Source organism: Alosa sapidissima, chromosome 9, assembly GCF_018492685.1.
Source record: "Alosa sapidissima isolate fAloSap1 chromosome 9, fAloSap1.pri, whole genome shotgun sequence".
Taxonomy (NCBI): domain Eukaryota; kingdom Metazoa; phylum Chordata; class Actinopteri; order Clupeiformes; family Clupeidae; genus Alosa; species Alosa sapidissima.
The window spans coordinates 28,828,594-28,855,595 of NC_055965.1; the positions used below are offsets into that span (position 1 = coordinate 28,828,594).

At 40.7% G+C, this 27,002-nt stretch overlaps 3 protein-coding genes and 1 long non-coding RNA gene across 16 annotated transcripts in view; 1 reads left to right on the forward strand and 3 right to left on the reverse strand.

Annotated features, from left to right (window-relative positions):
• LOC121719384 (NACHT, LRR and PYD domains-containing protein 3-like) overlaps positions 1-8,030 on the forward strand; it is a 289,755-nt gene extending 281,725 nt beyond the window's left edge. Inside the window, exons 16-19 of one of the 2 annotated variants that reach the window (XM_042104921.1) lie at positions 3,126-3,296; positions 3,794-3,967; positions 4,604-4,650; positions 5,772-8,011. In XM_042104921.1, the coding sequence (XP_041960855.1) occupies positions 3,126-3,296; positions 3,794-3,967; positions 4,604-4,650; positions 5,772-6,427 (1,048 nt within the window). In that variant the 3' untranslated portion in view covers positions 6,428-8,011. Of the gene's footprint in view, positions 1-3,125; positions 3,297-3,793; positions 3,968-4,603; positions 4,651-5,771 lie in introns of both variants that reach the window. The other variant, XM_042104922.1, reaches the window with a different exon arrangement.
• Positions 1-27,002, reverse strand: part of LOC121719397 (NACHT, LRR and PYD domains-containing protein 12-like) — a 220,791-nt gene that overhangs the window by 187,403 nt on the left and 6,386 nt on the right. For 3 of the 9 annotated variants that reach the window (XM_042104977.1, XM_042104976.1, XM_042104966.1), the window contains exons 2-8: positions 19,693-20,115; positions 17,704-19,498; positions 16,450-16,620; positions 15,247-15,423; positions 13,136-13,309; positions 12,763-12,918; positions 10,942-11,115 (exon numbers count right to left, since the gene is read on the reverse strand). In XM_042104977.1, the coding sequence (XP_041960911.1) occupies positions 10,942-11,115; positions 12,763-12,918; positions 13,136-13,309; positions 15,247-15,423; positions 16,450-16,620; positions 17,704-19,498; positions 19,693-20,113 (3,068 nt within the window). In that variant the 5' untranslated portion in view covers positions 20,114-20,115. Of the gene's footprint in view, positions 1-9,511; positions 10,269-10,483; positions 10,531-10,671; positions 10,846-10,941; positions 11,116-12,762; positions 12,919-13,135; positions 13,310-15,246; positions 15,424-16,449; positions 16,621-17,703; positions 19,499-19,692; positions 20,116-27,002 lie in introns of those variants that run through there. The other 6 variants (XM_042104981.1, XM_042104979.1, XM_042104967.1 and 3 more) reach the window with 4 other exon arrangements.
• Positions 1-27,002, reverse strand: part of LOC121719407 (NACHT, LRR and PYD domains-containing protein 3-like) — an 851,137-nt gene that overhangs the window by 56,161 nt on the left and 767,974 nt on the right. The gene's annotated exons all lie outside the window — the stretch shown is intronic.
• On the reverse strand, positions 72-2,854 carry LOC121719691. Its single transcript, XR_006034302.1, has 3 exons — positions 2,156-2,854; positions 1,203-1,352; positions 72-532 (listed from the first exon to the last, which is right to left on the reverse strand). It is a non-coding gene; the product is annotated as an uncharacterized LOC121719691 (long non-coding RNA).

Below are 27,002 nucleotides of genomic sequence, written 5' to 3' on the forward strand. Positions count from 1 at the left end.
ATATAAATTCCAACTAATACATTGACTCTAACAAGAAAAAACAAGTCTAAATAACAACTCAAAAATCCAAATAGATCAAACAATATTTTTATTTTTAGCCAGTTTGAACACCCCTGACCTACAGTACCCTACAGAATTATTAGCACCTCTGCTAACGCTGACTAAAAAGAGGAATATTAAATCATCTTTTAGAAATTGATCTTAATGCCTTAAGTTAAAAAATGAGGGAATATCCAACATTTAAGGACACCAATTTTCTTTGTGAATGAATAATGATAATAATCATAAATAAATAAATAAATGTTCTTCCTTAAAATACAGGGGTCATAAGTATTGGCACCCCATGTCATGCAGGAGTCCGCATAGGTAGGCCAGTGCAGATAGAAGATCCTTGATGTCCTGTAGAACAACAGTCTCTTCCAGGACGATGGCGATATTGGTGACAGTGTCTGGCGCTTTCATGGCGAGGTCATCTTCAATGACGGTCAAGATTCCAATTTTCATGCCTCTAGTCCTCCTCAGCATCTGCATCCTTGGTGAAAAAGCACAGAACTACATCACTAAATTTGCAAAAAAATAAATTAAAAGACAATGGTTCTCTGCTTGTGTGCCTTTTAGCGACCATCTGGTGCAACCAGGCCAGGACAGGAAATGTAAAGAGAAGGAGAGGAATGCTGGTGCAGCTCAGATGTCTTCTTAATTCTTTTTTTACTTAAGGCGAGACACTACAGGTGAATAGGGTAACATTTTTAACTAGCAGATATCACTATGCAACTTTCCCAGTAGATTACTTACATTAATATGAGAAAATAATGTATTACAAGTTTTCTGTAATTTAGTGTTTACATATGCAAATTAGGCAGTATCTAATAAAATATGCGATAATTTGCATACATTTTAAAACACGTTGAGTTCATCATTAACTGGTGCACCTACTGCATTTTCGAGTTCCCTAAATGTGAAGTGTGTCCTACTTTTGTGTGTCGCAAAGTTTTGTACATTGCCAATGCTATGGTCGCAGCCTACAAATGGACAAGTTATAGCTTCACCACGACGTAAATGTCCTCCAAGATGTTTAAAAAAGTCCACTGCACTACAATCACATTGGAATGTACACTATTGATAACTGAATGTAGTTTCGACCTGAGGTGATTTGTCTTTTGCATGGTACCGTGCCAAATTAAATTTTAATGTAAGCTTACCTGAAGTCTTAAAGATGCACATGCACTTGGGGTGGAGGCAGAGCCAGCTTTTTCCCTGGTGACCGTGATGAAGCCTGTAATGGGTCAGGAGGGTCTCTACATCCGGGTGAGAAAATGGACACTCCTTACATTGCATTGCAACAGAAGAGTCTGCAACAACAAACAAGAGTAGAAAATTATTATTTTTTATATAGGTTTGTAGTGCAGTGGACTTTTTTAAACATCTTGGAGGACATTTACGTAGAAGCTATAACTTGTCCATTTGTTGGCTCTGATCAAGCATTTTTTAAGGGAGCGCGATCGGCGAATGTGGGGTTGCCATTGTTTTATGTGCCTGCATTCTATTGACATATGTTGCATTAAAAAATTACATTTCCATTTATTTTTTTTCAACCTATATGCAGCGCCTCTGCAGATCAAGTAGCAGCAGTTGCAAGACATTGCTAAAAACTTTGGGCGGGAGTGAGGTTTAATCAGGGGTTTAGCTTACTCCACAGTGAGCTAGCTATCCTCGCTGGCATCCAATACAAAGGTCTTTCTATAAAGGTGAATATTTTAAGAACATACATGTTTTCAGCAAAACAGGGAAATAGCTAACCAGACAATTATACTGATAATTGAGCTGTAGCAGCTACGGCTATCACTAGTTGTGGAATTAAGCTACTAAGATTAGCTAGCAGGCTAGCTTAGCCTAATAGCCACTATTTCAACAACACCACACTATTTCCAAGAACGTTCCTTGCTGACATCCATTTTACACAAAATTGTTCCTGAAAGTGAATGTTTTAGGAACATCCTTGTTCAGCATTACCGGTTATGTCTTCCCAGAACATTGCAAGCTTCTACCATTCACAGTCATAACTAGACATCACTAACGTTAGCTAGTGATAGCTGCTAACTAGACTGACTATCATAACAATTGGATATTGGATAAAACTAAATGCCTTACTTACCTTTGACAATGCTGTTGTCATTTGCTCCACGCTGCGTACAGGTAGGGAAGGTGACTGGCTTCTGTCCTCCTGACAAATTCAAGCTGCAGCCCACAGGTCGCCTTGATACGTTAGGAAACAATGCGCTTGCGCCAACTTGACTAAGAAGTTCAGTGAACTTTGGGAAACTTCTCTCTTATAGATACTTAATTATGCAAGTTGAGTCAACTCAGTTTCTTAAGTTTGTTAGGTGAAATTCCCAAATTAGTTGTGAAAACTTGTTATAATGAGTTTTACTACACTATTTGATTATTTGAGTTCTGTTTAGTCAGAAAAGTTATTTGGCAGTACTAAAGGCAAGTTGTATTTTTTACAGTGTGGTTAAATAAGTTCCTATCGCGGGTGACTTTCTAGTTCTTCAGAGCACTATTTTTACAACCCCTGCTGTCTGTAGCACGTCCATTACGGACACTATCATCACTATTACCACTGGCACCTCCATCTTTGTTGGGCAGAGGGTCGAAATAAGCATTGTATGCTTAGTGGACACTGTCGCAAAGACGCAAAGACGCACCTCCATTCACAGACGCACCGTGACTATTACTGTCAATAGATGATCGATCGTATTCTCCAAAAGGCAGATATTTTCCTTCAGAATCAGAGTAGGCGAATAACAGACCCAAAACTATGGCCCGCATCACTTCCGCGTTATAAAGGAAATGCACGTGTGTTTCTCGTGTACTTCCTGAAAACTTTCACAAACAAACATGAGCTTCAATCGAATGTCTGCCAACTAGTGGTAAAGAGTACAAATTAGATTTTACACTGTACTCGAGTCTATCGTCTGTTTTATTCAGTAATGATGCTTGTCGCAATATTGCGACATGGGCGGTTAGAGGGTTAAGACTCCATAAGTCTATCAACAAGTGCAAATCTTATGTTGTTGACGGAAGGACTGCAATATGTTATCTTTTGTTGCGTTCTTATGCAGGCTTGCTGACTGTAAACTCGCAGAAAAATCATGTGAGATTGTGGCTTCAATTCTACAATTACCAAACTCCCTGCTACAGCTGGACTTGAGTGACAATGAACTGGGGGATTCTGGTGTTCAGCTTCTCTCTAAGGGACTATCTAGTTCTAACTGCAAAATACACACATTAAGGTGGGTGCAGACATATATTTGTAGTCTTAGTTATCCTCATTAGTTAGAAAAACCATGATAACATTACAGTAGAGTATCATTTTATCATTGTTTAGGTGTCATTCTACTTTTTGAGCCTATTTGTGAGTCTCGAAATATCTGTGAACTGAACAGTTTACAAATAAGCAATGTGGCTCAAGTTGGTAGCCGTTGATGGCAAATATGGCCATGGCTGTTGTTCGGCCTCGTGCTGCAGATAATCATAGCGATGGCCATATCTGCTATCAACGCCACGTTCACTTGTGCCATATCACTTTTATACAAGATTGCTACTAACACCAAATTTTAAAGACATCCAGTTGCATTTTCTATCATTTATTTAGATATTCAGAAAATGAATAAACAGTTTAACTAAACCTATCTATTGTATAATAAACAAATAATTTCAAATTGACAAAATGTCACCAGTTCTATGCAGAAAAGAAAAATGAAAAATACAATCTCTCTCTCTTTCTCAGGCTCTCTGATTGTCTCATCTTAGAAAAGGGTTGTGGTTTTCTGGCTTCAGCTCTGAGATCAAACCCCTTCCATCTAAAAGAGATGGATCTGAGCTACAATCATCCTGGAGAATCAGGACTGGAGCTGTTATCTGGTAGACTGGAGGATCCTGTCTGTAAACTGGAGTTACTTAAGTAAGAAAGAAAGCCCAGTGTTTCACATTTAGACATTGTCTCCATTGTGGACATCATATTAATTTCCTTAGTACCTAGTGAAGGTTTTTTTCAAAAGTGTATTTTAATAGCTGCTATAAACTAAAGTGTATATGTTGCCTCTTCGTTGCAGCATTCAATAGTGCAAATATTTAAATGGTTCCTTTATTAAAGTTGTCAAGAGAAATTATGTGAAGATTATTTGGTGCATTCAAATTCACAATCATAGCCAAATGTGTAGAAACCTTTGCAAACAGTTTTCTGAAACATTTGTAAACACTGAGTGGAGATGGGCATTACTGTTAAAATGCTATCGTTACTCCAAATAGTTGTAAATCTGACTGTTCAGAGAAGGCACGTTTGCCACACAGATCTGCCACTCTTTCTCTAAATGTGTGAGTAGACAGACCGGGAACTGTTTATCCCCGAGAGATAAGAAATTCTATGTTCTGATTGGGGGCTATTAATTCTGTATATCAGGACACCAAATTTAACCATTAAATATCCATTAGGGCTATTATCACTATCAGTAACCAAAGAAAGTAGCACAACAATTTTTAATTCAGGGATATCATTAGTCAAATAATTCACATGTGTGACATTCTGTTTTTGTTACAGAACTGACGATGCTTCTGTAAGCAGAACACGACCATGTTTGCTGAAATGTGAGTTATTTTTGTTTACTTAGCATTTGTGATCATTCACATTCACATGTTTAGCATGGGATGCTTGAGTGTGTGTATGGGTGTGTTATAACAAGGTTTGCTGACCTGTGTGTGTGTGTTGGTGAGTATATTACAGCATACAGGTGGATCTACAAAATATCATGTAAAAGTTCATTTTTCTTTTCAAAAAGAGAATTTTTCATTTATTCTAGAATCATTAGTTATAAAGTGAAATATTTCAAGCCAATTTTTGTTTTAATATTGATGATTATGGCTTATGTATGTGATTATGGTGTGTGTGTGTGTGTGTGTGTGTGTGTGTGTGTGTGTGTGTGTGTGTGTGTGTGTGTGTGTGTGTGGGACCAGGCAGCAAGGCAACGAGGATGCAGGGGTAAAGTTTCAAAATAAATGCTTATTCTAACAAAACATATAACGAGATCAGAAATCAGAACTAGAAATCATAACAAAATCTTCAACTAATTCGAAAGAGATAGTTCTAGGCCTAAAGCTAGAAAACAGAACTCAACTCAAATCAAATCAAAAGATAATGCTGACTCAGACAGAACTGAACATAAAGAACTGACCTCCCACAATGACACACTGGGGAACCATATATACTGGCTGTTCAAACCATTCAAGACACACAAGACTAGGACTAACAACATTTACAAGAAGACAAACACAAAGACAAAGGCCACCTTAACATAACAGCAAGGTAAATAAATATTATTTCTTACATAAGAATAATCATAACCAATATCAATCAATAAGTCACAGTTAATCAATAATAACAAAATCATCTCCTTCCCCACCCCCCATGACATCTGCAATGGTGGTGCCTTCCAGAGGACTCTTATTCTGGCATCCATTCGCCACAAATTCCTTTACCGCTGTTAAGACAGTGTACATGTGCGGCTGCAGAGCCGGCCATCACAGTGTGTGTCTGTGTTTTTGCGCAGTAATATGTGTGTGTGTGTGTGTGTGTGTGTTTGTTTGCTTGTTTGTTTGTTTGTTTGTGTGTCTGGTTAGCATGATCTCGCTCTGCCCTGTGTGTGTGTGTTTGTGTGTGTGTCACTCCCCATATTCTGATGAGGATGTTCTCTCCTCCTTTTTGTCTGCAGATGCCTGTGAGCTCACAGTGGATCCAAACACAGCAGGGAGAAATCTCTCTCTCTCTGACGGGAACAGAAAGGTGACACGTGCGAGTGAGAAGCAACTGTATCCTGACCACCCAGAGAGATTTGACTGGAAGTATCAGGTGCTGTGTAGAGAGAGTCTGTCTGGACGCTGCTACTGGGAGGCTGAGTGGAGTGGAGATGCAGCTCGTATAGCTGTGGCCTATAAAAGCATCAAGAGGAAAGGGGAGGCTGATGACATCATAATGGGACTTAACGCAAAGTCCTGGAGTCTACGTTGCTCTCCTGACAGTTACTCTGCCTGGCACAATAATAAACACACTGTCATACCTTCCCCCTCCTCCCGCTCCAGAAGAGTAGGAGTGTACCTGGACTGGCCAGATGGTACTCTGTCCTTCTACAGCGTCTCCTCTGATACACTCACCCACCTGCACACATTTCACTCCACATTCACTGAGCCACTTTGTCCAGGGTTTTGGGTTTGGTCATCAGTATCCCTGTGCCAGATTTTACATTTGCGTCATTCCGTATCAAATCGGAAAAGGTGGTTACTGCACAGATTTTATTCAAACCTCAAGAATTTTATTTCCACCTTTGAAAATACTTCAGTTTTACAGCCCAAAAATAAAATAGTCTGGTAAGCAATGTTTGCTCATTAATATTATGAAAAGTGTTATTCATAGGCAGCCTAAACTTTGAGGATGGAGGACAAACATGTTCTCAGTATGACTGAAGCATTAAAGGTTTGTACGGCATTCTCATTAATTTTCTACAAGGCCATAGATTTGGGGAAAAAGATTGACATTAAGGGTAGTATAAACTTGTTTTTGTATGCATTTGGTATCAATAATTATTTTCTTTACATACTATATTTTATTAAGTGTTGTACTATATACTATATTATATTGTATTAACCAAAATTTGCTCTCCACATGTAATGGGGCTTGGAGATTTTAAGGATTAAACTAGGGGAGGTTATGTTTTTCAGTCACTTTTTGTGATTAAAATGGAATGTGGGGTAGTAGGCGCTTGAAAATCTATTTGAAAGTAGCCCGGTGTATAGGCATTATGTGTATGATTACGTGTATATGTTAATGTTGTACCGTAGATAAATAACAAAATCATTGTTTTGCCTCAGTGACAATGCATTTTTGGCTGAGACCTCAAATATTAGCTCAACATTAATAGTATTGAATTGGCAGACAAAGCAATGATCGGTGCCATATGGATACAAAAAATATTTCAATATCAACAATTTTTGCACTTTTTTCCATATCTAGGTCCTTAAGCTATTACATGCTATTGTATTACTTAGATATTAGGATTGGGAAATTTGAGATGGTGTAGCATCCATTTTCCTGGATTTTGTTTGATTTGTCATGGAATGACCCATTTATTCATTTGGCGGATGCTTTATCAAAAGCGACTTTTGGAAATGGAATAACAGTTAAACTATTAACATTTAAGCATTTTAACATTTAAGCTTTAAAACTACAGTTATAGATACAGCATTAGATTCAGAATAGATTAGGAATGACCTCTCTCTGACCCCAACCTCTTTTCATTCTCTCTCTACTTCCTCTCCCCTATCCTTCTCCTCTGTCTCTGCCCCCTCTCATTTTCCTCATCGCATTCCACTCCCCCTCCTCCCATTCTCTTCCCTCTTTCATCCCTCCATCTGTCACCTGTTTGTATCATTTTTTCTTTCAACTCCTCTCTCCCTTTCTGTCCTCTCTCTATCTCTGCCCCATATCATCTCTCTCTCCCTCTCCCCCTCTCTGCCCCCCACCCCCCTTTCTTCAGGTGTTGTGTGAGCTCACACTGGACCCAAACACATCAAACAGAACGTCTCTCTCTCTCTCTCTCTCTCTCTCTCTCTCTCTCTGCGGGGAACAGTGTGACATGTATGACACAAGCTGTATCCTGACCACCCAGAGATTTGACTAGGTGTGTAGAGGGTCAGTCTGGACACTGCTACTGGTGCTAAGATGCTATTGGAGTATAGATTTGTGCACTCTATACAACACTGCTTTGATGATGCTATTGAAGTATAGATTTGTGCATTCTGTACAACACTGCTTTGATGATGTAAGTGTTGATATTGCTTTGTTTCATATTTCTTTCATATTTTGCCTGTTGTGGTTTTTATAAATTCAATGTGTGGATTGTACACTGTATACTGATACAATATATGATATATCATTCACATCTGAAATAGATATATTACATTTTCTTATTTTTCTTGATTACCTATTTCAAAAGTCTAAATAAAATGGTGTACACATATACCTTTTGTGTAGGTATTTACTTCACATGACTTGATTGTACCAAGGTCATCTCTCCATTCTTTGTATAAACTCACACATACAGAGAGACTATAAGTATACGTATAAGTATATATACTCTTTTGATCCCGTGAGGGAAATTTGGTCTCTGCATTTATCCCAATCCGTGAATTAGTGAAACACACTCAGCGAACACACAATGAGGTGAAGCACACACTAATCACGGCGCAGTGAGCTGCCTGCAATGACAGCGGCGCTCGGGGAGCAGTGAGGGGTTAGGTGCTTTGCTCAAGGGCACTTCAGCCGTGCCTACTGGTCGGGCTTCGAACCGGCAACCCTCCGGTTACAAGTCCGAAGCACTAACCAGTAGGCCACAGCTGCCCAGAGACTGACCTAGTAGGTTTAATGGGATGTAGCCCTCCTTGTCCTTGTCACAGCAGGCCCACCACCACCGAGTCTCTCCCTGGTCCTCCATGCACAGGATGGTCATGAAGTCTTCCTCCTCAGCTCGTCAAGACAGCTCGTCCTCAGTCTCCGCCTCATGGTCCCACAGGCCATATACAGTACTACCCCTCTGTTCATGATGCCCATCTTCTCTTGAATACCTGCACACACACACACACAGGCCATACACCACCCCTCTGGTCATCTTCCCGTCTTCTTGTTAACATCTGCACACATAAACACACACACACACACACACAGGCCATACACCACCCCTCTGGTCATCTTCCCGTCTTCTTGTTAACATCTCCACTCTGGTCATGACGCCTATCTTCTCCTGAACACACACACTCACACACACACCCACGTGTGTGTGTGAGACACAGACCATACACCAGGTCATGTTGGGTGGGTGCCATTGAGAGCATCCTAACCAGCAACCTCTCAGTCTGGTATGACAATTGATCTGTTGCTGACCAGAGGGCCGTACAGAGAGTGGTGAGGGCAGCAGAGAAGATCACCAGAACAGCCCAACCATCCATCCTCTTATACCTCAGATTACTTGCAGTACCCCGGCATTACCACAATTACTGTTGCATTGTTGATTGACAATAAAGTTCACTTTGACAGTGACTTTTTCATTAGCACATTTAACACATACACACACACACATTAGGTTAACATTAAAATCATGTGACACAATATGGTAAGGCTAATATTGTGAGCATTTATGCAAACCCTTATTCTATATTATATATTTATCATTCAAATATTACTTTGTTTTTTGCAAATTATTGTACAAAAAGGCCAAATTAAATTAACCAAAAATCAATTTATTAAAGCAATAAAAAGGAAAATATCCAAGGGTGGTGAATGATTTATATCGGCACTGTATGAGTGCCTGTTCTGCATTTGGTTTAGTTTATAATAATAATAATAATAATAAAGCTTTATTTGTATAGCACCTTTCATACACAGAATGCAGCTCAAAGTGCTTTACATTTGAAGCATGTAACACAATAATAGTCAGTCAGTCATTATCAATCACTTTTCTTTGCTGTTTATGATATACTCAGGATATATTTTTGTTGTCTTCACAAATGTTTGGGAGAGCAGAATCCAGAACCTGCTGTTCTTCATTTTCCCCATAGATGGCAGCAGTACATGAAACACTGTCAAACCCGACAGAGGGAAATGGAATCGTTATTGCCTATTATGTGTGATATCCCAGGCACATCTAAGCCAAACCCTGGACAGAGGGGTTCCGTGAATCTGTGGTGGAATGTGTGCAGGTGGGTGAGTGTGTCAGAGGAGACGCTGTAGAAGGACAGAGTGCCGGCCGACCAGTCCAGAAACACTCCTACTCTGTTGCAGTTAAATGTAAGTGAAACTTTGGGCGAGGCCTTACGGTCATGGCTGGCAGTGTAGCTGTGGCGATATAAAGAGTTGAGAAAAAGAGATGAATGATGACACAGCAGGCCCCAGGACGTGTCGTTGAATCCCAGACGACAGTCTCTCTCTTTTATTCCTTGTTTCCTGTACGCCGCTCCTACATACATCATTGCCGAGTCCCATTCTGCCTCCCAGTAGCAGCGTCCAGTCAGGCCCTCTCGACACAGCACCTGTTCATATTTCCTAAACCTGTCCGGGTGGTCGGGATAGTTCTGTTCACGGACAGTCAGCTTCTGATGATCCTTGGAGAGGGAAATCTCACGGTGGGCTGTGTTGGGGTCCAGAGTGAGCTCACAGGCATCTACACAACCGGGAAGAGTGGCGACAAACAAGTCTTAATTATTTTTGCATTGGTTACACATTTGCCACTGTTTTACTAAAATACTAAATAAATTTAGTTAAATTAATAATAATTTTTATTATTAAATAAATTTCTACTAAATAAATTTAATAATACTGGTGGTAATAATAACGTTCACGAATGCTCAATGTTTGTGTGTGTGTCTCAGTGCTTACATTTCTTCAGTCCCGACTTGAGCCAACACTCTGCATCATGATCAACACTGTAGGACATGAAGTGCGAACAGGACAGCCAATTCAGTCATATAGTCATATATATCCACAGCAGTAACAATACTGGGTAAATAATACAGACATTACTCCAGTAGTCATATATCCACAGTCACACTTTGCAGACCACCTACATGAATGTGTCCAGTTTGCAGTCTTGGTCATCCTTTCTCTCAGAGAGCAGCTTGACTCCAGTCTCTCCTGGGTGATTGTAGCTCAGGTCCAGCTCTCTCAGGTAGGAGGGGTTTGCACTCAGGGCAGAAGCCAGAAACTCACAGCCATTTTCAGTCACACCACAGAATGACAACCTAGAGGAGAAAATATGTTATTTTGTGTATCTATTGCTCACCCTCTGTGTGTGTGTGTGTGTGTGTGTGTGTGTGTGTGTGTGTGTGTGTGTGTACCTCAGTATCTCCAGTGTGCATTGTGAGCTCTGCAGTCCAGAGGAGAGCAGCTCCACTCCTGAGTCCTGCAGGTCGTTGTCACTCAGGTCCAGCTCCTTCAGGTGGGACCCATCAGAACTGAGGACTGAAGCCAAAACCTTACAGTGTTCATCCTTCAGAAAGCACTGCTTCAGCCTGGAAATACATGAGACAAGGAAGAAGATAATCACGTGGGAATGTCCTAATCATTCACTTTGTGATTGGGAAACGTTTCCAACACTAGCACAGTGACAGGCGTTAATTTTTGTGAAGCTGGACCAGAGCTAGTGAGCGAACCTGAGCGGTGTGAATATCCCGCTCCTTGCTCAGGTGGCTGTTCACTCGGCCGCTTCACTCGCGCCAGGTCGCTCCGCTCAATTCATATAGTATAGTATATATACACTTTTGATCCCGTGAGGGAAATTTGGTCTCTGCATTTAACCCTATCCGTGAATTAGTGAAACACAGCACACAGTGAGGTGAAGCACACACTAATCCCGGCGCAGTGAGCTGCCTGCAACAACAGCGGCACTCGGGGAGCAGTGAGGGGTTAGGTGCCTTGCTCAAAGGCACTTCAGCTGTGACCCACTGGTCGGGGCTTGAACCGGCAACCCTCCGGTTACAAGTCCAGAGTGCTAACCAGTGGGCCACGGCTGCCCACCCCCCTCTCCACTTCCAAATCCTCCCGCTCCAGGGAAATTGCTCCACACTCGCTCCAATTTAAAAGAGGGAGAAATATCCTACAAGCCGAAATTTCCAAATTAAACAGAAAACTTAAATCCCAAAGTACTAAGAGCAACGGCAATGTCACTCATAGATAGTGCAACACCGATAGTGCAACAACGTACAAGCTTGGCAACATCAATACACATATCATACAGTAAGCCTAAAACTAATGGGATCAGTGTGATTAATTGCATCCAAGTTTTACTTTGGCCTTTTACTTGATATGAAGGATATTTAAATTGCTTACATTTTTTCCTTTGCTCTCGGTAGCACACTCTAATGTTTCTGCAAAATGTGTCTTCTTAGATTCCAAAATGAATGTTTACTCACTTAAACAGTGTCACCACATTGTTGTTCTTGCTCTACATTGTTAGTATCTAGTTCATTTGTTGGAATAGTATGCCTACATTTGTATGATTATCAGTTTCCTTTCTAAAATATTTAACAAACTCCATCCCCATCAACAAACTTACAATGGCCAGTCTTTGAAATTTAACAGTCTTGGTTTTATTAGGAAGACATGAATTCTGGATGGATTTGTACATGCCTTAAGACTCGTGGTTTGAGCAATATCAAAGCGAAATTGGAGCAGAAGAGAGCGGCTGCTCCAGCCTCTAAATTAAAAAGCACTCCGCGCTCCAAAAAAATTCCATCCGCTCAGCTCCTCGCTCGCTCGCGCTACGCTCCACTCACTAGCTCTGGGCTGGACCAATGACTTCAATCACATTGATTAGATTCTTAACATTACTTCCTACTTCGCCTAAACTTTACAAACTGACAATAAAGAGGAGCAGTCAGGAAACTATTAGGCCTACCTTTGTTGTAAATATTGTTACACATTATTCTGACTAAATTTTTTATTTGCTACAACCGTTAACCACAGCCGCAGCAAAAACTGAACCGGAAGAGACGTACAAAACACAAGGTGTCCAGTACACCATGTCAGGTTGGTAGAACTGTTAGAGAGAACAAGTTGATCCTTTGTGAACATCATTTCAGATAAACGCCTCTACGCATTAATGATTAAAATTGAATTATCGTTTAGTGTTGTTTATGTGCCATAACGCACGGCCACACCTGAGTGTGTTCACTCTGCAGTCTGGGCTCCTCAGTGCTGCCGACAGCTGCTCCAGCTCTGACTTCAGCAGCCTGCTCTCACTCAGGTCCAGTTCCCTGTGGAAGACTGACGTCAAACACCTCCAGGATGCCTCGGTGAGGTTGGAGGCTGACAGTCTGCAAAGATAAATTTATGTTCTCTAAATGCCACAGGAACAAATAGACAAGGCATTTACATGGATATACAAGTATGATGTTAATAATAGTAACAATAGAACAGAGGAAGAAAGAACAGAGGAAGTATTGGAGTGGCACTATATATTTTGTATATATATACAATGTGTGTGTGTGTGTGTGTGTGTGTGTGTGTGTGTGTGTGTGTGTGTGTGTGTACCTCAGTATCTCCAGTGTGCACTGTGAGCTCTGTAGTCCAGAGTAGAGCAGCTCCTCTCCAGAGTGCTGCAGGTTGTTGTCTCTCAGGTCCAGCTCCTTCAGGCTGGAGGATGAGGAGCAGAGAATGGAGGCCAAATCCTCACAGTGACTCGAAGAAAGGTGGCACTTTCTCAGGCTGCAGGAGGAACATCACTCTTAGCAAATCACAAATATGCAATATGTTTGCTGCAATTAATGATTGTCATTGTTGGTACACTTGAATTCCAGGCAACCTGATCCCAACACACCCAGTGTGTATATCGGGTGCGGTGGTAGTGTAGTTGTTAAGCAGCTGGGCTAGCATGCAGTAACCTGAAAGTTGTGGTTTCAATTGCTGGCTTTCACTGTTGTGCCCTTGAGCAAGGCAATTAACACCAAATTGCTCCGGATATGTAATATGATTGACATATGTAATACCATTAATAAATATACCATTACCGTAAAACTTCAAATAATAGCCGAGTCCCAAATGGACGCCTGTCTCTTTTACACGCCTGGCGTTGCTACAGGTTTGGGTTAAAGGCCGGTCTCCAATAGACGCCTGGTCTGTTTTTTAGTTCAGGGTTGTATTAAAACCCGTCAGATCGTCTGTTTAAAGCCCGTTGCAGAAAGGAGTTCCCAGTCAGCACACATACCTCTCCAAGACGCATGGAAAAGAACTGAACAGCTTAATTACATCGCGTTCCATTTAGAACGTCTTATTTTGATCTTACAAACAGCGGCGGCATCTCACTGTCAATGCGTGTCGTAGTTTTACATCTACTGGAGATCTTCTTGTCTTAATTATGATCGCGTTCCATTTAGAACGTCTTATTGGGTGTGAATTAGATGCTGCACGTCGCAAGCATTCACCATGTCTAGTCACATTTGCAAGGTTTTAGAATGTTGCATCAAGTTGCTGCTTAATAGAATGTTGCAGCTCATCTCGTTGCGAATCTTTGGTGTGATTTGGGCTTGAGTATGGTGCAGACTGCGCACGCTAACGTTATGATTAGATGGCATTAAAAGACTGCGGTGGGGAAAAGCTAGAGTTCCAAATTCTATAACTTTTTTTCAATATGAGCTATGCCTATATGTCCGACTTCGTCATCGTTCAATTCATCCCTTGTGTTTTGCGGATAGGCCTATGGTAAGCTTGTATTTATGCTGGCAACAAAACAAAAAGGTTCACGAACGTTATTATTTATTCTAAATACGTACTGCCATGGCGATAAAGAGAAAGAAGTAGGCTATGATTTGAAATGTAAGCTGACTGTTGTCAAATTCGCCAAATAAAATACAGGAGAAAGCATATGGTTCATGTTCTCTCATGCTGTTTCATTTGTGCTGAAGAGAGATTGCAACATTACGCACTTTCCATTTTTGCATAAGTAATTACTGAACGGTTTTGGTCAGGTCTGATAATGCAACTGCATTTGACAAAGGACAATATAGGCTAGGTTGCTAGTGACAAAATATATGCAGAAGAGGCATCAAATCACGTCAAAATTAACCACTAACTTTAACCACTGAAACCCCTCAAAACAGCATTACACTTTAGTGGTAGTGTTGAGAGATAAGTTGTCATTCATAAATAGATCCTACAGTAGGTTGCTAAAACTATGGATCATTCCTAAAAATGACCCATGTGGTAGTAAGGTGTGAAACCGCAAAATGTGGTACTGATTAAATATAGGGCCTGTATTGCCGATAGCAGTATTTTTCTTTTTTTACTAAAAGCAGCTTATGTACTTTTTTTTATCAATATGCCCATCCCTACCATGGGGAAGTCTGTTGGATTCGAGTTGTGTTGAGTGCAGCCACAGAACATTCCTACACTAACTGCATGCCCAATTCAGCGGCACATGATACAGTGTGGTATTGCACGAGTGTGGGATAGTTGGTTTGACATCACCACAAAACAGCTGTTTCTTCACATTCTGTTTTTTTTTTCATTTTTGAATGTTTTCAAAATATATTATATATATATATATATATATATATATATATATATATATATATATATATATATATATATATATATATATATATATATATAATTTGAATATACAAAATAGTTCTGAGTAACCTCACCTCAATCTCTTGACTTTACAGTGAGGATTCTTCAGTCCTGCTGTTAAAACCGTTATGTTGTCCTTGTGGCAGCAACTCAGATCCAGATCCACCAGCCGGGAGTCTTGTCTCAATGACACAAGGGAGGAGCCCAGGAGTTCAAACATGTCGTTGTCAGTACGCGCACAGTAAACAAGGCTGCAGGATGTTCAATATCACATGTATATGAATCAATCATTTGACATCAGACTAGTGTATTATGCTGTATTGTCAAAGTCAACACAGCACATGGGGAAAAAAGGGAATTCCTTATGTCAAGGTGAGCTGTCAGCCTTAGGTCTAAAAGTAGCAATACCAAAACTTCAACGACAGACTCAAAATGTCAAAAACATACAACATACCAGGCACTTTATCAAAACATATCTCCACAATACCAAACGTACCATGATGCATCTTGATAGATCAAGACATATTGCATCATATCACAAAAGTATTGTTAACATTGTTAAAGGTTGTATCAGCGATTGCGGGGTAACGTCACTTCTGTTGATGTTCAAAAAAAAAACAGAGAGCTAGCTCGCTACTCCCTCCCCCTCCCTCTTGTGCAATTGAAACTCTCCTAAACATGCATCTCGTCGGTTATTGGTTGGAACACTTTATTTTGGCTTTGAGTGGTTGCCAACACTTGTTGGTAGCAATTGTTTTTGTGTACAGATCTCGGCGCCTAGGCTGCCTACAGAGACACGTTTTTTTTGACAACCTGCTTATGGGGCAGGGAGCTAACGGATCGTTAGGAAAGATTAGATGAATGTGATCATTTATGTTTGGGCCTTTTTTGGGCCTGAAATCGATGATACAACCTTTAAGACAATAACTTGTATTCCAAGTTACACATGCTGCAAGAATACACATGCTGTTGCAAACAGAAATGCACTGGCTAAAATCTATAGATTCTATAGATACGATCTTCAGCGGGTCAGGAATTTGGAGGGTTATGTTCAGTTAGTTTTGCAGTGGGCTGCTGCCATATTTAAATAGGGCTTCCGCCATGCGCTCACCTGTGTATATATTTTCCCAAACGAGCCAATTAGGTGCCACATGAAGTCTTATGTTGTGTGAATTGATGGTTGAGGTGATTAGAATCTATAGAAACGATGCCCCTCCTGGTCTATTGCAACATTTGTAGCACATATTGTAAAAGACTACAGGGGGCTCCTTGTGTACCTTAGTCTCTCCAGCATACAGCTTGGATTTGTTAGAGAGCAAAAGACGGCCTTCATTCCTGAGTCTGGCATGGTGCTACCATCCAGGTGCAGCTCTCTCAGGTGGGATGATGCTGACTGCAAGACGGAGGCTATAATCTCACAAGAGTCCTTCAGATTGCAATCTGTAAGCCTTCAAAAACAAAGTTGGCTGATAAAGTTAAAGTTGACTGATACTTAGCAGATGCTTTTATTTAAGGCCACACAAACTCAAAATGCCGGGAACTGAACCCGGGCGATTGGAGGTTATGTTACCGCTGCTTAAAAACAAAGTAGATAGATAGATAGATAGATAGATAGATACTTTATTGATCCCCAGGGGAAATTCAAGTGACTTTCATCTAAGGACAATGCAGATTAATGTTGTTTAAAGCAGATCAGAGTATTAGAATTAATGGCTTAACATATTTATATTCATACACATTTCATGTCCTTATCAGCAGTGCCTAGTGCCTAGAACCATTGACATTGTTTGGATAAGTAATGCAAAAGATCTTGTTAAATATATCAGTAAAAGAACATGTTGGCTTTCTCCGCTGTACTGTAGCCACTCCCCCTCTCAAACAGCAACATGCCAACCATCACGGGTATGCAGATTCTATTCAAAATGACGTAAACATGAAAAAAACGGACTATTTGATTAGCCCAGGCTACTTTTGACTTGAGACTTTGAATAAACAACCGACAATTCCAACTGCAAGGTCCCAAATTGAAACGAGCGATAGGCTAATGGTCCTGAATTTAACGACTTATCAGAATACCACACAGCTAGACAACAAGTGGCAGACAGAGCAACATGGCACTTTTGCTCCCAAAGACTTAGTCACATCATTACAAATCTTAAATGATGATGCATCTTGCTTTAAATCAAAGCTTTAGGCTTATGTAATTTCGATCAGCTATAGACAACGACTGATGTCACTTATATCATGCTACCATTGCCTGACTGGGTCTTCATTCATTTGTGGTCTCAAATTCACCATCACAGCAGCGTTGTGCAAAATTACAATTCTGCTTCCTGTTTGCAACCTTAATTGAAAATGCAAGTGAAATTCAAGAATCAAATTGGAATTTACAGTTTTGCTCCATTGCTTAGATGCACTTAATGAAATACGTTTTGAAATACATAAAGGAGTGTGTAGTTCTGAAATTCCATCTAACATTCTATAAAAAGACAGAAACTACTTAGAAACATACAGTGGAAGTCCAAACTTACCAAGCTTTTCTGCACCATTTCACAACTGGAACAAGTCTCTGGCGTCCGTCGTCTGTTGTGTTGTATTTGTCAATATCAAACTCGTCCAAGACGTCCTCTGATTTCAGAAGGGTGTCTGCTAAGGCGGAACAGTGGGCTGGTGAAAGTTCTGCTTCTGCTCGTTCCTCGTAGGAGATGAAACTCAGGTCGTTCTGCAGTGAGTGGTCCTTCATTTCAGAAAGGCAGTTGATGAGGTTAATGAATCGATCAGGGGAGATGTTTTTTTCATGTACGCCTTTTAAGTGTTTGGTAATTAATTCCAGGCTTTTGGAGTTCTCATTCTTGTTCTCTGATAATGGGCGTGTCAGCAGGCCTTCAAGGAGTTTCTGACTGGACTCGAGCGAGATGCCCAGAAGGAAGCGCAAGAAAAGATCCCAGTGTCCATTTTTGCTCTGCAGAGATTTTTCTACAGCTCTCCTCAGCAAGAGGTAGAGAAAAACCTTTTTGGGTTTTACTTTGAGAAAAGATTTCAGTGCTGCCATGTCCTCATTCATGAAAGAGACAAAAACAAATAAAGCAGCCAGGAACTCCTGAAGGCTCAAATGCACAAAGCAGTAGAACTTCCTTAAAGCAAACTTAGGTTCTTCCCTCAGAATTTCTGTACAGAAACCGGAATGCACAGACGCTTCTTCCAAGTTTATGCCACACTCGTTCAGGTCATCCTCTTCAAACAGGATTGTACCCTGCTCAAGATTTTTAAAAGCCAACTCTGCCAATTTTAAGATGGCATCCCGGTTTGCCTCCAGGATGTTCGTTCTCTCTGGTTTCACACCATCATATTTTTGTTTTTTCTTGTCCAGCTGTATGATCAGAAAGTAAATGTACATTTCTGTAAGAGTTGAGGGGATTTCCGCACTGTCATATTCACCAAGCATTTCCTGCAGGACAGTTGCTGCAATGTAACAGAAAACTGGGATGTGGCACATGATGTAGAGGCTCCGTTTGGTCTTAATGTGACTAAAGATTTGCTGAGCTCGATCCTGATCATCAATCCTGTTAATGAAGTAGTCCTCCTTCTGCTGCTTTTCAAACCCGCGCACTTCCGTGATGCGGTCAACATATTCAGAGGGGATTTGACCAGCGGCTGCAGGGCGCGAGGTCATCCATATACGGGCGCTACGGAGCAGGTTTCCCTTGATGAGGTTGGTGACCAGCATGTCCAATGTTGCGGTCTCCATGACATCACCCACAAGTTTGTTGCTCTGGAAGTTCAACGGAAGTTTACTTTCATCTATGCCATCAAAGATGAACACCACCTGCAAGTTACGGTAACATATCCCACTCAGTGCTGCCAGTTCTGGGTGGAACTTCAGCAGAAGATTGTGAAGAGTGAACTCGTCATCTTTGAGCAAGTTCAGCTCTCTGAAAGGAAGAAAAAGCAGTAGGTGGACTTCCTGGTTAGCTTTTTCATCTGCCCAGTCGAGAATGAACTTATGCACGGACACCGTCTTTCCAATGCCAGCAATGCCCTTGGTCATCACGGTCCTGATATGTCTGCCTTGTCCAGGTAAAGCCTTGAAAATGTCATTACAGTCGATGGGAGTCTCAGGTGTGTTTCGGGACAGCTTATCCATCTGTATAATTTCATGCTCGTTATTCACCTCGTCACTCTCTCCTTCAGTGATGTAGAGCTGTGTGTAGATCTTGTTAAGCAGAGTTTTCCTTCCTCTCTGTTCAAGTCCTTCACATATGCATTCAAACCGCTTCTGCATACTGCTCTTGTGATCCCCCAGTGCTTTTTGTAGAGATGCATGAGCTAAATTGGACAAAACATGCAATGAGAGATTATAAAGTTGTCTTACATCTAATTGCATAATCAAACAATGCAGTAATCATTGAGGGACAAGGTAAAAAAATATCAATATAAACATGTCCTTCAATCACACTTACAATTCTTATTCCACAGAGATGAATAGATAGATGATCTTGTAACCATGACTACAGGCTTACCTCTGGCTTCTTCATCCTTCTCATCCGACTGATGTTGCCCTCTTTGTTCAACCAGGAGGCAAAGGGTAAGTTGCTGTTTAGCTTTACTCAGCTGAGTATTCACCATCTCAAAACGATTTTGCCAACTTCCCGCCCTCACACAATACATGAACTTATTGCTGCGGCCATATTTTTGCAGGAGTGTCTCGGCGGACCTCAAAGCATGTTCAAACGTCTCTAGTCCTTTCTTCACCACACCTTCGTCTACACCCTGGTTTGTCACAGTCTGCAGCACGTCTATCACATCCTTCACGTCTGTCGCAAGTTTCTCAAAGCTATCCTTGTTTCTCTTTGCTGTCTGCAGTTGGCTGTACAATGACCAGGCATTGCTCACAACAGAAGAAACAACTTTGGCAGCAGTCACAACACCAGCAACTGCCATTGCTTAAAGGGTGGGAGGAGGTGGGGGGTAGAGAGAAATATGCATTACTGTAACACCACAAGTAATATTGTTCACTTTTCACATTCAAATAAGACCTACAAATAGCAACAAAGTGTGGTAAAAAAATAACCTTTATCATATATAATAACCTTATAACCTTAAATAACCACAACCACAGCTTTATTTGGTGCAAATCTTCTCCTTTACTTTGGTTAGGCTATAGTCCGCAATTCACATTAACTGTAGGCTATCACCACAAGTGTATACTAAACGTTTTTGCCCAAGTTTGTGTGCAGTCATCACATTTTGCAAAATTAGACTACCTTCGTTACTAACCTACCAGTTGCTACTTTTTACGTGCATCGACTCGCGATTGATTGTGTATCTAATGTAACACTCGGTGGAGAGACTTCCACTTTCCAAGTTTCACTTTCACTGTCGTTATGAGCTAAAAGGCTACTATATGGGAAATACTTTGAAGTTCCTTTTGCGTCCAAACATGAATGGGTTTTCTTTAACCTGTGCTACACTTTTCCATCAAGTTGTGCGAAAATTGTAGGCTACCTGTAGTTTTTTTTATGTTGACAGACAAACCGCACTACAGTAGCCTACATGGTGCAGTAAATGGAAGCTCTTGGTAGCGCGTGCAACTAACGTCTATAAAAACAATATATTTATGGAATAAAACTAGACACCTCTGATTGCTGTTTACGGTTAAACTGCGATGATGTGAACACCAGCCAGCGGAGGGCACTTATATAGCCTAGGATACTATGCATGGACTCGTACTAGGCTATATTTCCCCACAAACCAAGCGGCTGCTTGGACAAATCCACTTGAGGGGTGGGGCAGGGGGGCGCGATCGTAACACACACTGAACCTGTCATGAAGGCCTACATGGCGGGCCGCAAATAGGCTGAATAACTTAAAAAAAAAAAAAAAATCCCGGAGGTCACCTGTGGACCGGCCCACCGGGCATTTGCCCGATTGTACAGATTACCAGTCCGAGCCTGTCTACAACATGTTTGGAGAGGATGAAAGAGGGGATACGAAGGACAGCAGAGCAATGCTATCTGAATTCAATGTAACTAAAAACAAACAAACGCTGGTGTGAACGCAGGTGTGCGAAAACGCCTATGTTGGGGGGAGGGGGGTAGGTAGGTGTGCCGTGGAAGGCACAGTGCTCCATATCTTAAGAAACATAAAAAACAACATGTTTGTCCAGCGCCTGGCGTTTGATAACAAAACAACACCGAATGTGGACTGGACACACCCCAAAATGTAAAAGCTTTTCGTCATTGATTGACCACGTTTTAGATTGCCAAGATAGAGCACAAATACTCTACCGTTATTTACATATTAAGTATTACTTGCCAGTTGAGATTTTATGCATTTATTATATTATCTGGATTTTATACTTCTCTATGTCACACTCTACCCCTGACTGCACGTCACTGTCAGTTTCACGCAAGACATTTGGCACTGGGAGGGTATTCCATCAACCTCGCTGATGAAGGCGGCGCTTAACAGAAATAGCCTGGCTTGAACTAGCGTAGACTTTCACTTGGGGCTAAAGCCGTTCCATTAACTCAAGTTAGAGGCATCTTGGCCTCGTTTATTCAAGCGAGGTTTAAGTCAGCTTCATCTCTGCTCGTGCACAAGGTAGAACAGTAGACCAAAACAGTAAATTGACGAAAAGAGGATATATGTCGTAAAATTAAGACAATACTAGACGATTTCTGTTCGATTTGGCAAGCACCTGCATCTACAGGATTTTCATCGAAAGTCATCAAATTTAACATCGAGAGAAAAAAATAGATTGCCTACAGAAATTGGACAATGAAAGCATACATTTAAAACAACAATGCTAATGGTTTAAAATCAATTGCGAGTTTGATTTACCCTGGAAATCCAGAGTTCTCACAAGAGCACAATGGAATTGTCTCTGCCAGACACTCTAGCAAAGAGCAACAGATGCATGTTACTTTTACCCATTCAACATTCTGCGGAAGCAGCTAAATTGATAGACAGTGCTGCAACGTCTGGATTTATTTATTATTATTTACATTTATTCGAGGGCACATCTATTCCCAGAACTATCATGGGTGTTAAATATTCCACAACCACTAGATGGCAGCATGACACAGCACATAAAGTACGCCTACGTGTCACTGCGACCCGAAGGATGGCGTGGTTGAATACCCACTTCTCCTGCATTTCGGGTCTAATAGCGGGTGAATTGTATGACCACCAGATGGCGCCATTTCACTGCACCTCGGGCCTAATAGCTGCTGTAACTTCGTTTAAGTAATACAGCGGGGAAAATAAGTATTGAACACGTCAACATTTTTTTCAGTAAGTATACTTCCAGTGTGGCTATTCACATGAAATTTTCTCCAGACATTATCCACACATATTAAAAAATCCAAACATTAATGTCCATAAGTAGAGTTATGATTAAAAAAGTGGAATGCCACAGGTAAAAAGTGTTGAACACGCTTACTGAAATTTCCTAAATACTTTGTGGAAAACCCATTATTTGTAATGAGAGCTTCAACGCATGTCCTGTATGACTAAACTAATCAGTTGCAGTATTCAGGTGTGATTTTGGCCCATTCTTTTAAACAGATAGTCTTTTAATATTGAAGATTCCAGGGGTCCCACTTGTAAATCCTGATCTTTAGGTAACTTCCAAAATTGTTCAATTGGATTAAAGTCAGGGCCTTGATTTCCTTTCTCTGAAACCAATTGAGAGTTTCCTTTGCTGAATGCTTTAGATCATTGTCCTGCTGCAAGGTCTAGCCACGTCTCATACTCATCGTCCTGGTGGATGGCAAGATTCTCCCAGGAAAAATCGCTCTGTGAAACTGTGTGAAGTCTGCCAGTACTATGAGATGAAAAACAGCCCCACACCTTGATGCCCCCACCTCCAAACCTCACTGTTAGTATGGTATTTTTAGGGTGATGCACAGTGCCATTTCTCCTCCAAATATGGTGTGTAGTATGACATCCTAAAAGTTAACATTTTCTTTCGCCTGACCAGAATACATTCTCTCAGTATTTAATAGGCTTATCCAAATGTTGTATAGCAAACTTTCAACGAGTTTCGACATGTTTTTCTTCAGTAATGGAGTCATGCGGGGTGAGCGTGCATAGAGGCCATGGCGGTGGAGTGCATTACCTATGATTTTCTCTGTAACAATTGAACCTGCTGCCTCCAAGTCTTTCTGGAGCTTTCTCCAAGTGGTCCTTGGCTCTTAGGCTACACTTCTGACTATCCTTCTGACTTCCTGGTCAGAAATCTTGTGAGGAGATCCTGTGCATGGCCGATTGATGATGCAGTGATGTTCCTTCCACTTGCAGATAATGGCTCCAATACCGCTTATTGGATGATTCTTAAGTTTTGAAATGCATCTGTAACCAGTTCCACTGATATGTTTTGCAACAATAATGTTGCAAAGGTCTTGGAAGAGCTCTTTGCTTTTACCCATTATGAAATGTTTCTTGTGTGACACCTTGGTAATGAAAAAACTTTTTATAGCTCATTAATATGTACTAATCCATCTTATATTAATTTGCACAGATATGAGGAATAATTACTCTCTAACTGTGTATAGATTCCAGCTCGTTCCTGGCCATTCCTTGCCTTTGTGCACTGCTTTTTCTTAGCGTGTTCAATACTTTTTCCCTGTGCCATTCCACTTTTTTGCTCATAACTCTACTTGTTTTTTTTTATATGTGTGGATTACCTAAGTTAATACTAATGTCTGGTGAAAATTCCATGCAAATAGCCTCACTGGAAGTATACTTACTGAAAAAAATGTTGACGTGTTCAATACTTATTTTCCCCGCTGTAAGCCTCGAGGAGCCGACGGTTACACTTGTTTTTAGGGGCGTTGTTAGCCACGCTGCGCAAGGCGGGTAGGCTACAGAAGAAGCCCATAGGCTACAGTCGCGTGTGTTTGTGGTGATTTATTCCATGTATTAACAAAATAATAATGTAACATTAAAGAAATAGCCTACATAGATAAAAAAAAAACTAAATAATTACACCAAAAAAGTAAAGAAGCTTTATCATTGATATATAAGCTTACTGAAAATCAAATATAGGCCTAGCCTACAATTGTGTTCCACAGACAATATGTCCTACAGATAATAACAACAGTAAGAACATAGGCTAACCCTATGACTACGTAGCCTAGGCTACCAAACACGTCTGGGTTTGCGACAGTGAAATAGTTCCAATATTAATTGTGTCGCCAATGAATATATGCTAACATGAATCTCATCAGTCACCTATAGATAAGGGTTAGGCTATAACATATGTAGGCTATAATGTAAAAATAGGGTCATATCATATAATGTTGACTTATTAAGATGGGGGAGAGAGCTGAACATATTACACAGAACTAATTGTTCATTGTTGAAAATCAATCAAAAGTTTGTAGTTGATCCGGATGTCATTGGTTGCAAGGACTGTTAATGGGTGTATCCACAATTGGGACATTGTTACAAGTTGGTCTTTCAGCTGCTAATGCAATCAGTGGCCGTCAGAAAACATGTTAGACAACTGAGGAATGAGATGCCACACATAAAATGTACAGTCAAACAGAACGCACAAACATCAATGGGAATCCACCAAACACTGCAGGGAACCATGTTATTGTCAATCAGCACTCTGCCACGCTAAATCAGACCCTGCTTATGTTTGTGCCAGGGTTTCCGTTGTCCAGTAATTACCGGACATTGGCCGGAAAAAAAATGAAATGTCCGACAAAATTAAATCTCTCCGGTCAAATTGTCCGATTGAAATTGGCTAATAATCCCGTCCCCTAACGCAATCTGAATTTGAGAATAAGCCTTAATATGTAAGCCTATATTATACGTCCTCTAGCTATGTTTTTAAATGAACAGGCTCTACCGTTTGAAAAGTAAGCTATTAAACACGCATAGCCTATGCTGCATTTCAAATAGGAAGCGCACGCTTAAAACGTCCATGTTAAACAACGAACAAATGAGTGAGGCGGTTCAAACATGGCCAGGCCCAGGCAAACTAAAAGTTTTTTCAGAGGCCAGACGCGATGGATGATGATAAATTGGTAACGTCTGAAGCCTCAGATGTCCGGTCAACTCCACCACCAGATAAAAAGCAGAAGTGTCGGGCGTATCTGTCGGAATCAGTGACATTGGAAGTGGAGTTGCGGGGGGTGCGGCCGCTACAAGACACTCATTCTCTGTGTACACTGGACACGCAAAGTGTTCTTTACCCAAAGCATACAGTAGGCCTATGCGTTCTCTGTCTATGATCTGCAGGGTTAGGGCCTCCTCGACGAGGCGATTACTGGTCCACGGATAATTTCTGGCACAATTAAACGGTATCATTGAACCTCGGCCGAAAGAAAAAGAAACTAAACATTTCCCCAGAATAGGAAATATTTCTTAATTTATTGTTATAAAATAAAGAGGCATAGCATTAGGGGGTAGTGGTGTGAGCGCTCATTATTGTGTGTGCGCATCTGTGTAAGTTAAACAGTCACCACTGGAGATAACGTGGGTAGCAGCAACAAACAACGCCTTTTTAAAACAACAAACGAAGCGGACTCTTGCTGTCCATGAAAAGATACTGGCTAGATCTTGTTAGGCATGTTTAAGTTAGGCTAATGAACATGTTGCATTCTATACAGCCTGATTATGTCATTCTTTAAGCTACATAGCCTGTCTCCAGTTTTCCTCAATTTGACTAATTAAGAAGCGATAATAGGATATTTGACCGGCATATCATCAAAATGTCCGGAAAACGAAACCTAAGTGACCGGCACCATTTTTTTCTAGCGGAAACTCTTTTTGGTTTGTGCAGAGCAGAACAGATATGATGCAGGACCAGTTAAGAGAGATTGGCAGCTCAGTCTCCCTCACGGTGAACGATGTAATACCATAGTGCTGCTGCTTCTGATGTGCAAGACAAGACAGGGTATATATTCATAATGTGACAGGCAGCATGTATTTATCATTATTTTACAACCTCTGCACAACTACTATTGATGTTAGAAGAACAAAACAATACATCTTCAAATGTTCATTGCTTATTACATGTGTTATAAAAACAAAATCCTTGTCTGCTTTCTGTGTTTTTGCATGGGACATATTTGTTCACCATGCACTTAGGCTGTTCTGAGTCATTGTTTGTATGTTATAGTATTTGTTGATTTCCATTTATTGCCCATTGCTATTGCATTCACATTATTGTTTATTATTGCTATTCTCCTTATTAATGTAGTGTCACCAACATTTAAAATAATATCAACTGACATTGTTATTCATAGCTATATTTATTCTGCTCTTATAAGGTAATACAGTGCACAATATGTATATTTAATTTATACTCTTAACCACCTTCTGAAAATCAACTGTATAGTACTGTTTCACTGCACCATATTTCTTGACCTGTCTCACCACCTGCCTATACTGTAGGCTACTTACACCACCTTACTTACAACACTTTGAAGAGCCAAAAACAAAGCTCAGCACACCTGTTCTGTGCATCAGCAAAGTTGGAGGGTTAATTTATGAACCATCACTTCTAGCTGAAACATCACTTCTAGTAGGCTACATGTGACGTGTAGGCTAGAATAGAAGTCTTTATTGTCCACTACTGGGGAAATTCATCGGCAACACTTTATTTTAATGTGTCGCTGTTACAGTGTACCTACCTAATTAGGTACAGTGGTACAACCTGTGTAACAACATGTACAGTACTATCAGGTACTGTACTATCATTGTACTTGCATTATGTATTTGTGGGTACCTACATAGGCTATAGTTGTTACATTGTAATACTGAGTAGTGCTGGGCGGTATACCGGTTCACACCGTATACCGGTGTATATTTT